Below are 12,607 nucleotides of genomic sequence, written 5' to 3'. Positions count from 1 at the left end.
ATAAAAATAATCGTCAACTAATTTAATAATCGATTCATTCTTAACTTTAGTTTAATCTGAAAAACTCACATGAAAAGACAATTCGAGGAAATGTATTGATACAATACCTCAGCAAGAAACATAGCGCTGAATTTTGATAGATATGCATAAACAGGAGTAAAGAATAGGGCTGTTTCCCCTCCAGGCCTGAAACTGGTGGTGGAGTGGAGATACATGAAGTAGGTCAGTCTGTAGACTGCTGGTTATCGAGACGGTATGCTGAGCTTTATTGGGAGATCCAGTGGACTGTAGGGGTGTAAATATTAATTGTTTTGTATTGATGCATCGATCCAACAGCTGACGATCCGATGCATTGTCACGTCCGCAAGAGTATTGATTCATGTTTGTTTTTTTTCCTCCGGTCTATTTTTATCCATTTGCTCCTGGACGTAATTCTGGAGCTAAACCTATTTTCACCTCCTACCTCGCTCCCTTTAGCCACAACCTCTTTCCAGATAGGAAAAAATATTAAGGAGGAAAGCATTCATAAAGGGACATACCTGCTTGCCTTCCAATGTGTAGAGTCTTCTCACAGCTCCGGAGTCCAACTTGATGGCATCTGTGATATCGGTGAGCACCTGTTCAAAAGAGTGTGCTGTTTTCTTGTTGAGCAGTATCCGAACTGCTTTGCGAGGTCTTACACCGCTACGAATCACTGTTACAAGTTTGGGTTTGATGAATTCCTTGGATTCCCTCAGCAGTTCGCCCTTAAGCTGGTTTAGAGAGGTGAGGGAGCGTGATGTTCCAGTCTTGCTGCCTACAGACCAGTTGGGATTGATGTTCTTGGTGTAATCTACACGACGAAATGGCTCGTTGGAGGCACACACATAGCTCTCTCCTGAGGGAATAAAAAACAAAACAAAAACGTAACTAAATTAATGCAGGGTTTATGCAGCAATATTGAAAAATGTGCATCAAAACAGCATAATTGCATACAAGCAAACCTTAAAGGTATAGTGGACGATCTTTTACTTCCGGGTGGATCACCTATGCAAGTGGTCCTCCTAATTGTCAATCATTCTGGTGATATGTTTTACCTGAGGCCGTCCTACGTGCTCATCCCGTTAGGGATCTTATTCTGCACATGCCCACTTTCAGTCGTGTATGTGTGGTGAGCTACGGTTTTAGACATTCATTTACGCTCACCTTTCTCACCACCGTTCTATGAAAATGGCAGAAGGCAAGAGAAATCTAAAAAACAACTATAAATAAAATGTGGTAATATATATTTTTCCGTGGCAGTATATCGCCATATTTAATAGTTTGATCTTTATTTAAAAAAAAATATTAACTTGTATGGCTGAAATATGTTTTATCTGAATAAATTTTAGTAGATTATACTGCTTATTACCAAACCTTTCAACTTTAGTCTCAGGGACAATGATGGATCTGTCTTTGTCATTGCTTTTTGCTTGCGATAACCATAATTTGTTTGACCCTATATTTATATCAATTATGTAGATATAACTATGCATTTATCTTCTTTTTTCTTAGATGACAGAAAAGGTTTGGAAAGGTGATAGTTAGCAACTCTATAAGGATCATTCAAAAGCAAATGAAGTGTAGACTACAAAAAAGCTTTTAAAATGTTATCAATTCTTCATCTATACCTGCCTATTCATCAAGACTTGAGTCTGTTACTGTTATGGTTCTCACCTTTTGGGACTAGTTTTCAGTTGTTCTGTTTTGTTGATCTTTGGTTTGTTTTCCATTATATTCAAACAGTCAGTAGTTAACTCTCAGTTGCCCTCTTGTGCTTGTTTCCTTTCCCCTTAGCTTTCTTTTAGTTAGTTCCATTCACACAGGCTCTATATTCAGCTCATTAGCCCATCCTTTGTTCTGTTCCCCTTATATATATCCCCTCTTCAGTCACTCAGTGCTGGTTCCTTGTTTTTGTTGTTGTTTAGTTGATTCCTCATCTCTGGCTTCCCACGTGTGTTTTTCCTAACGTTTTATGGTCTTTTGGTTCTTGTATTTTGTATTTTTTGTATTTTGCCTCAGTTCTATCATTAAATCTACAAGATTCACCTCTGCCTCTTGATCTCTGCATTTGGGTCCTCAAAAACTGCCACCCAACCGTGACAGAAGGATCCAGCCATAATGGACACAGCAGAGCCCAGCCGGGAGACTCCAAAGCCCACTTTTACTAAAATCCGAGAAATGATTTCGCCACAACATCGCCACTCGTAGCGCACCTTGAAAACGGGGAGGTGCCACAGCTGAACTCAAAAAAATGTTACCTTCTCAATCTCCACTCCTGTCTGCCTAAGGATTATTGGATATTTTTGAAGAGGTGGAGTGGAACCAAAGTGCTGCTGTCTCAAGCCTTTTGGTAAGCCTCCTCCACCACGACCTCAACCAGATCAGATCACCTGCTACCACTGCCTGTTCTATTGAGTTGGAACAGGCACCTACCCCACCTTTGTCGGTTCCATCCACTTCTCTCGATTCCACTTCCCCCTCTCCCTCTGCAGTATGTCCTGGACTGACCTCCAAACGCAGACACCACTGCCGGAGAAGAAATCCCATGGCCTCTCCATCAGGTCAGTCTGATGCCGCTACTCCATCTCCGACGGGTCAGGCTGACGCCGCCACTCACTTTCCGACGGGTCAGGCTGATGATGCTACTCACTCTCCACTGGGTCAGCCTGACACCAGTACTTCCTCGACAGTGGGTCAGTCTGGTGCCGCCAACTTTAGTTCACCTCCAAACCAATTAAGTTTTTTCCTATAGTCTCAGTCATCACCTCCATGACCAGCAGCTAGCTTCACGGATTAGAACATTCAAACCAGTTCCCATTATCACACCCCTTGCAGTCAGAGCTCCATGTCTGAAGGAGTCACACTTATGGGAGTTTTTTTTATTAGGAGAATTAGGAGTTCTTTCATTTCCTGCCACCTCCATCAGCTCCCTGCCAGCGAGCCTTTCTCAGGCCAAAGCCTGAGAAAGGCAGGCAAGTCCCAGAGCCAGAGCCCATTAGCGGGCCAGCCCTCCCTTCTCAGTTAACACCCCTCAGTGTCCTAGCCATTCAGCCAGCTCCACCTAGTTTCCTAACTCCCCTGTCAGAACCTGGTAGCATCTCCACACCCCAGTTAGAACCTGTTAACGCTTCTCCTCACTCAGATCCCTTCAATGTTCCATCTCCGTTAGCTCCTCTTAATGAGCATGCTCTGTGCCATCCAGAGATCCCTGAACCCCAGGAAGGATCTAATGGCAAAACAGAAGGCTATGAGAGCTCCAACCTATAAGGCCCCCTCCAGAGACTCTGCCTAGCCTCTGGCCTCACGGCCATCCTCCACAGACTTTGCTTGTTAGTTGCCCACCTTTGGTGGTTGTTTTGGACTGTTTTGTTTCTTCTTCAGCATTCTTTGATAGCTTGTAGCATATATTTACATGCTACAAGCTAAATGCACATTTTACTAATATTCCCTCCTGAAATATCATTTTTTATACCATTAGACTAACAATGTAGACTAGACTTAAAAGTCCCTGGGTTTACCTGGTACAATGGCACATCACTGCAAAATAATATGTGTTAATTTGTCAGTATTTTGGGACCGAAGCTTCTCCCCAATTCTGAATATGCCACAACAGTTGATTTAATGCTGTTTGCTTAGCTAGTGAGAACTCGCTGTTTCACACCCTAGAGAAAATAAGAAGTTAAAAGCCTCAATCTGCAGGAACACATCAACGCTTCCCGCATTGTTTATTTTTCAACAGTGTGAAAGAGAATGAGAGATTACTGACTTCCAAACAACGTCCATTGCATGGTTACAAATGAGGTGTTATTTTTGTATGTTAGATTTAATTAATTATTGTGTTTTTTCAAAAGATTCTATTCAGATAACTAGTCACTGTAATACATTGATAATTGTCATACTAAATAACTAATTGAACATTTTTCGGATACATACATATGAGTCATATCTTTAATGCAAACAAAACAATGTGTATCAGAACAATACGTTAAAGTATATAACATATAACATTAAATGAGACTGCTCCCTTTATGGTTCAATATTCTTTCAAACTGCTATTAACCACAAATTAATTCAAAGTCTAGCCCACACAGCCTAAATGGAAAGAGTCATAGCTGTTTATAAACACAAAGCATAACAGGGGCTATCATTTATCTGACAGAGTAACAAAAAGCCCTGTGATGAAGATGACTCCAGACAAGTCTATTCCCTGAAGTCCCCCAGAAATGTGAAAGAAGCTTTGTCCACTTTTTCCTCATGTGGGCCACAGATGAAAACCCATATTAACAAGGGGAGTAAACCAACTAAACATTTTCTTTTTACATTGTTGGTCTCACACTGTTGTTACAAATCCAAAACCGCAATCAAAATTATGATTACTTTATAGAGTATTTTGTAAGCAGATTGTTTAGTAAATGACCCCAAATTGTTTTCTCACTTTAAACTTATTTTTAATACTAGACTATAACATCACATGTCAGTGCTGATATTGAATATAACAGTGGGCATGTTTACTTTACTTGGTGGCTTGAATGATTCTATAATATTTAGTAAATCTTCAACCTCCCAGACCCTTCACTTTGGACCTGCCGTTACCCCTGGCAACCCCATGTCATTTCCTATCAAGGTCTTGCTGTCAGTGTTTCATGATAAAAGCACAGGAGAAACTTAACATCACGAACTGCTACTAAATTGTTCCCTATGAACAAGATTTAATCAGGTTGGGAGTACCATCAATTTTTGGAAACGCCCTGAAGCACTGAAAAAAAGAGTCCACTTTGGTTAATCCATAGCTGTGTCTGGATGACGGCTGAATTCCGCAATACTTCCTTGTAGATCTACCCACTAAGAAAGCACCTATGCTGGGCAGTAGGCAGCGACAGACTGGGCTCTGTGCTCGAGGTAAGGGAGGATGATGAACAGCCCTACTAGGACTGAATTAAAACAGACCTTTTTTTAAAGCAACCTAAAAACCCTTGAGAGCAATCCTTCATTTCACCCTTTGTTAACATTATTTTCTCTCTATTCCATTTTAAGTTAAAAAAGCTTTGCCTACAACCAGTCCCTGATTGGTTGCTTTGTTGCTATTTCATAGAAAAGTTCCACTTTTTCATCTTCAGCGATCACTGCTCTGCTCCTTAGTTCTATCTAGTAGCACGAGGTGAGAGAGGAGCAGCGAACGCCCTCACCGTGTGGGATTCACCGCCATTAACTTCCTCACCCTTCCCCGCTTAGTTTGCATGAGGATACTATGTAAATCCACTGCCCTCACAGCAGACCCTGTGCTCTCTCTGAAGGCAACTTCAGATCTTAGAACTTTCCATTTCCTTGGATGAGGATAAAAAAGAGTTGGTGTTTTGAGTACCGTTTGTGTTTTGTTACATTTTCATTATAAATCCCACCAGTTATCTATCATCAAACCCTTGAATTTCTGTCATTACTGGTGCACATGGGAATGGTTCTTGATTGTGTTTGCACACTAGTCCAAGGCTCCAATCAATGAGGGCAGAGTGTTGGGCTGCACACTAATGCGTCCCAGGGCTAAATAAACAAGGGTAAGGTACACTTTTTTTTTTAGTCAACATTATAAGAGCAGATAAAAACTGCTAAAATATGATAAGTAAAGAATTAGTTAGAGGAGGAGCTGCTGGCACCCAAAGTAACAAGCTCTGCATGCCAAACTCCTGTCATCTCAGTATTTAGATCATGTACTGGCCTAAATCCTCTCCAGCTTCTCTGGAGGACTGGCGCAGGAAATGAGTGCAGCCCAGAGGCTTTGATTTCAAGACAAGGTGAAATAAAAATAAACCAGTATACAAGAATATCTTTATTAAGAGGTCAGTGAATTTTGAGGTGTCACCAAGAAGTAACCTTTTTTTGCTAAAATGGATTGTAGGCTGGCTCTACTGCAGATTACAGAGTTTGCTATATTTGTGCATTGAAAAGCAAAGGCTCTTTTAAAGGTGCTTTTAGTGTTCATCTCATCAGTGAATGGCAAAGGTTAGCAGACTGAAGATATTTGGTCTTCTGACAATAAATCCACAGTTTTATCCTGACGATATAACTGTATTGTTCACACATTTATTCACATGCAGATTAATCAATGAATACTGAATGAGAGAAGTGTAAAATATTTAAACAAGGGACCCTTGTACAAATACACACTTAGTGCTCTACACAGCAATTTCACACTCAAATAGGCTTGTTGATAGTTCCATTAAATGATTAGTGATCCATGTTGATATAAGTTGACAGTTGTGCACATTGACAGACCACTAAAGAGAAGTATGTGTGCATTTGTGGCACTAGGTCACATGTCAGGGCAGTTATGTCGTCAATGATGCATATATGGATTCACTGTATAATGTACTGTAAAATACTCTAAAAGACAAAAGATAAATAGAAAACTATGATAATTTGTTACAGTGAGACTTTTGGACACATACAGTGCTTTATTTAAAATGATAACCCACTATAAACCTTGAACTTCTACATATTTAGTTCACATACATTAACTAACTTAATTTATTGGGATTTTATGTGGTACACCCCTCCCAAAAAATTACTCCGTTAATGTGTGTGAATTTGATGCTTGGTTGTTAAATTTGTTTTTAAATAAAAATAAAAAAAACTGACAATGTGGTGTGCATTTGTATTCCCTCTCCTTTATCTAATAAAGCTTAGATACAATAGCTGCTTTCCCAGTGAATTTTAGGGATTTTTCAAAATCACAATATAAATCTTATCACATTGGCAAAAAAGGGTGGGTCCGACCCTCCACTGACAAGCTGCTTGGCCGCTGTCTGCCCACCGCTGCACGTCTGGTGGCGCCATTATACTGGGTTAGCGTTGATGATGTCATCAGTTCCACAGAAATCGGAAAAGTAAACAATGGACAGCAACATGGAAGGAAGCCAAGGCGTAGTAAGTGTGCATTATTGTTTGGCTCTTTTGTCAGTCCAAATCCCTCTTAGCAGTGCTGAGACATGTTTATCAAATGTGAATAAAGCTGTTTTGGCTTGTTATGTCAGATGCGGGTGTCGCAAGAAGGTTCAATTCCTGACCCAGTGTTTGACCCAGTTTTGCACATTCTCATTGTGCATGTGTGGGTTCTCTTTTTGGTACTTGGGCTTCCTCCCACAGTCCAAAAATATGACTATTAGATAAAATGGTTTCTCTAAACTGTCCTTAAGTGTGAGTGTGTGTGCATGGATGTCTTTCTTCAAGTGTCTCTGTGTGGGAGAAGATGGATGGATGAGAAACCATGAATCACATGTTCATATTGTATACAGTGATCAGTGTTTGGGGTAAGGCGTTACTGTAGTAATATGTAATGTTCAGCAGTAACGGAGTAATATAACACTTTACAAACTAAATCTCTGTAATAATATTACAGTTATTAGAGTGGGTAATGCATTACAATCCAAGCTGAGCAGACCACAGCCAACAGCTTAAATAAAGAGAAGAAGACTTTTTTTTTTTGGGGAAGTGGGGGTGGTTTGTTTTATATCAGGATAAGATGGTTTTAAAAGAGAAAAATATGGTTTTAAAAACAACAGAAGGAGAAAACGGCAGTGGTATTATGGCTACAAGGGATTCAACGTTTTCCTAATGGCTATACTCCGACTAATTTAATAACATCTACAAAATGGATAAAAATATAAAAGAAAGGGGGGCATACGGGTAACCCCAAGAAATACCAGGAGGGAGTGCAGAGCTAACGACTTTATGAAGATGCCGGCGTGAGCAAATCTAAACATCCAAAGTTGGATTCCTCCAGAACAGAGGTGAAGATGTTTGACCCTGGAGAAGCGAGAAGGCCGGTGGCGCCGTATATTTTGGAGGATGTGCTGCCTCTTTCTATGGCATTTCAAAAGGTCGTCCAAAAAAAAATCCCTGTTCAACCAAGTGAAAAGGTAAAAAACATTCTCAAACGATGTAGCTCTGCAAAAGTATAAAAACATATCCATAGTTTATTTAACCCCTTTACGCCCCAATGTATATACATGTATATACATTAAAAAAAGCTTTTTAGCCTTTAAGTAGCTGCCAAACAAAAGTGTTATGTCGTGATAAGGTTTTTCTTGTTTTAATTATTCTATATCATATTTTTATTCAGCTATTTGTGACAAAATATTGCACATTTTGTAAACCTTTATCCTAAATTTTTATTTTGGCAAAAGTAACTAAAAAGTAATCAGTAATTTTACAAAGATTGTAAAGAAGCCAACTACATTCTAAAAAAGGTTAACATTTTGGAAGAAGCTTTCCCAACATAGACAATGATATGTATTTTGTGGTCTGAATCTTTTGGCATTGTACTGCTAAAACAAACAAACAAAAAAAAAAGTTTAAAGATTGTAAAAACATATCAAGATACTATGTGTTTTAAGGGAGAAGCTAATTAACATTCCTATTTTTTGATCTGCATGTTAGCCCTTTACAGGGCAAGTTACCGTTTTTGATCCCTTGCATACCCCTAACAAATGGAGTCACCCCCAATCCCTCAGTGAGATCTAGAAGCACAAGATCTATATCCAGCCATTCAGCAAAGATACTGCTACATAACCAACTAGATGAGCCCTACTGTAAATTAAGTTGGAAAAAATGTTAAGTAAAAAAAAAAGGTAAAAAGCTAATTGACAATTATATTTAGGTTTATAAACTAAAAATGTTAAGAGCCAGTATCAGCATTAATGCCTCTAAGGTTATGTTGTTCCAAAAAATGTGTTTCTTTCACTCTCTGAGTGTTTTTCATCAAATTCTTATAGAAGTACTTTTGTTATTTTTCTTAATATATTCGGGCAAGTTCGCGTTTCTTGTTTTTACATGGACATTCATTTTTACCAACAAAATATGCACATTTGTTTAATGTTACAAAGGTAATAAGGTCTTCTCCTGGATTCCAATAACACTATTGGCTAGAAATTTGGCTTTTCTAAGTATTTCACTGAGGCCCTATAAAGAGGTTATTTAACAAACATAAAAAAGATGTAGGCCACCTCTTTGTAATTATATAGTTATAAAAAAGCTGACTGTGTAACTCTCCATCGACCTTACCCTCCACTAACTCATCCAGACTGGTGATCTTCCTGCCTCCATCCACGGTGTACAGGCTCCGCACTCCCTGGGGGAGGTGAACGTTGTCCGTCAGGGAGCGGGTTAACTCCATGAGCAGAGCATCGAAGGAGCGGAACCGGTCATTGGAAACAGCATACACCAAACCTTTGAAATATTTATCCCCGTTGCGGTAGAAACGCACTTTGCGGGCTTTTTTCTCTGAGGTGAGAGACTGCAGAGTGCGCGTGCGGTAGAAGCTGCAGTGCGCGCTGTGCGCAGGGCTCGGGACCAGACCGTTTCCTTTGGACCCGGAGCCCGAGTTTGTCCTCGGAGCCCGTTGGAGTCTGTCTCTTTCCTCGAAGTGCTCAAATTCGATACTTCTGCTAAGAGACATTTTGTGTTCAATCACTTTCTGGCTATTCAACAGCAGGAAAGAAAACTTTTATCCAGAAAGTGGAAATCCCGTTGATGGGAAACCAGCCTCTTTGCCTCTCTATTATCCGCAGCGGTGCAGGATGTTAAAAGTCTTCTCAGTGTTGAATCGCAGGTTGCAAACACTGAAGAAAGCATACAAAAAAATAAATGAATAAATAACTACTCTGAAGATGTTATTTCTTTACGCCATAAAAATGCTGTGGCACCAAGGATATATATTTTCAGGCTCATTTAATCAATAATGCGTCAAACAGCGAGCACCGGTAGTTAACAGACATCTCATCAAACTTGTTACTGTAAAAAAGAAAAGAAATTTTTCAGAAAAGTAAAAGTCGCACAGCAATGAAAAATTCAGGGCATCTTTTCCTTCCATCCTCTCCGACTTACAGTCAGAATATAGGATGACCGATCAATAGGTAATGAGACAGAGGAAGAGGAGGAGAATGCTTTCCAGCCTCGGGGTCCTAACACCCCTCCATGTTCCACAGCAAATAACTGATACAAAGTTAGGGCCACTAAAAAAATTTAAAATGTTAACTGATTTTTAAATGTTATTTCTGTATAATATAAGAAAAACGTCTGAATTTTCAGAAAAAAGTCAGAATTTTAAGATTAAAATGAGAATTCTGACTTTAATCTCCAAATTCTAACGTTTTACCCATATTTAATTGAAATAAAATTTAAAAATCAATTAACTTTTTTTTTTTTTTTTTTCAGAAGGGCCATTTTTTCAGTGGCCCTTCCGTAGAAAAGACATTTTTGCAATAGTCCGGTAGTTATTTTAGCTATTTTACATTATTTCTGACTTTATGGCCAAAGGGAAAATATATATATATATATATATATATATATATATAGTTACAAAGTGGTTATTAAATTGATGAATGGAGTAGTCATAAATAGGTATATGTTTTACACATAATCACTTTTCAGCGTCTCGGTTGAAAATGTGAACTGGTGATGTGACGGTGTAAAAATGCCATATCTTCATTCTAAACATTTGAGTTGAGGCATGCCTCGGGATATATTTGAAAGAAACAACCCATGCAAGCTAATTTCTTCTGTCGAATCAATGAAAATTAAAAGAAAATAAGGAACAGAATTGGATTATCTGGTAATATAGTTCTTCAAAAACATTTAATGGAGAAACCAGTAATCAGTGCTGAAAGATAACCCTTTGTTCTACCACTGTCTTATTTGCAGGCCCAGGCCTTGGTTGGTTGTCTCTATGGAAAATAATTGAGAGATCATTTAAATGACCATAAAGTAAACGATACATTGAATCTGTGTGATGAAAAGAAATCCTACTTACAAAATGTTTTATTAATCTAAAGAAGAAACCAACAGTTTAAAAAAAAATTAAACCAAAGAGCACAGAAGAAGATAACAAATCACCTAATAGTAGACATGGGTATGGATTTGTTGGTAGACCACCAAAAACTTAAATGACTTCCTAAAGTGACCAAAATTTAGGTCAGTGAATGTGTTCCAGAGCTTCCCTTCTTTAAAAAAGAAAGTTGTTAGGGTGAAAAACATTTTACAGTATTGCATAATGAAGCCACTTTGTTAGATCTGTTTCAGTTTTGTAATATCCCAACATGACCCCGAAGAGATGGGGAAACTAGTCCATTTTAATAATAATACAAACTTTAATACAATTCTTTTTTTTTTTTTTGCATGACAAAAGGTATAATATTGTATCACATTTGTTTTTAATAAATATGCTTCCTGCTTGACTATTAGGACACTGGGTAAATTTGTTGACAGGTAAGCTTGAAATTAAAATGTCAAACATAATAAATGTGAAGAAGTGATAATAATTCAATTAACAGACAAGTACAAATGTTCACATTTCAGAATTTCCTAGATCTAAAAATTGTTATGTTATATAAATGAACCAAAGTGAACAAAACTGAATGAAAACATTGTCTGTGTGACAGCTGGCATTGTCTGCCCAACTTGGTTAAAAGCTGTCATTTTGCTGCTCTATTAAACAGACATTTTTCAAATGTTTATAATATGAGATTTCATGGTAACAAATGGTAAAGAAAACATTTATAAATGATTATAAGGTAATTTACTAATGTTTGATAATAATTTATATACTGCATTTAAACTATTTCTAATACATAAGTAGATCATATTTCCCTGCTTAGTTAGTTTAGCCCTAACGCTAAAATCAGTACTGGAACCTAGCTTTTATTTTTCATTTAACTTTGCCTGTCATGGACCTTAACCCTTACCCTAACATAAGTAGGATTAATACCTTACTAAATAATCAATTTACTTTCTATTAATGGTTTGTATGCAGTTCATAGGTTATTATCAAACATTGATAAACCATTGGTCCCTTCACCATTTATAAATCATGTTTTTGATAGTTTTTGTAAACTCTTATTTTAAAAATCAGTAATAGTTTAAAAGAAACAAAAGTTCTGATCATTATTTGGCACATAATCTTTTTCTTCTGAAAATTATACCAACTTCGAGACAATTCTATTTCAATATGTTGATCAGTTTTTGAGTATCCCAAAGTCTTTCAAGCAGTCCAGAACCTAGATGTCTTTTTTTCTTTTTCTTTTTTTTTTAGAGGTTTTTACGGCACTAGTGGTTAATTTTTTCAACAGTAGGTGGACAGACAGGAAAGGGGGTATGAGAGAGTGTGAGAGACATGCATAGGACCACAGATCAGATTAAAACACGGGTTGAGGACTAAGTTGTGCGAGCTAACCACTGCGCCACCACCACACCCAGAACCTAGAAGTCTTAACTCACCTGAATGTAAAGTCTCTATCTTTAACCATCCTTGTATACTTACATTGATAATGAATGGGTAAGGCTGAAAATGTAAAACGTCTGTTTGTTCTAATTTAGATTATTTCAAATAAGTGACCATTATTATATGTCTAAGTGATGTGTAATTTAGGTGTACATATATAAGGAAATATTAATACATTTGCCTTAAACCCATTTTCACCTATTAGCTTACTGTGTGGTGTCAGAAATGCCTCATTAAACGCAAGCAATTGTTGATTCTTTAATAAGAGCCAAGTGATAGTTAAAAACTATTGCAAATATAGTTCTTTACAAGGTA

General features: G+C 37.9%; 1 protein-coding gene across 1 annotated transcript in view; it reads right to left on the bottom strand.

The window, feature by feature from the left end:
- Positions 1 to 9,890, bottom strand: part of dclk2 (doublecortin like kinase 2) — a 39,581-nt gene extending 29,691 nt beyond the window's left edge. The window contains exons 1-2 of the mRNA XM_015373664.1: positions 9,079 to 9,890; positions 540 to 877 (exon numbers count right to left, since the gene is read on the bottom strand). Of these exons, the coding sequence (XP_015229150.1) occupies positions 540 to 877; positions 9,079 to 9,472 (732 nt within the window). The 5' untranslated portion in view covers positions 9,473 to 9,890. The remainder of the gene's footprint in view (positions 1 to 539; positions 878 to 9,078) is intronic.
- Positions 9,891 to 12,607: the final 2,717 nt, after the last annotated feature.

The sequence above is a fragment of the Cyprinodon variegatus genome, unplaced genomic scaffold (assembly GCF_000732505.1).
Source record: "Cyprinodon variegatus isolate N-32 unplaced genomic scaffold, C_variegatus-1.0 Scaffold90, whole genome shotgun sequence".
NCBI lineage: Eukaryota > Metazoa > Chordata > Actinopteri > Cyprinodontiformes > Cyprinodontidae > Cyprinodon > Cyprinodon variegatus.
This window is presented reverse-complemented; position numbering and strand designations above follow the sequence as displayed.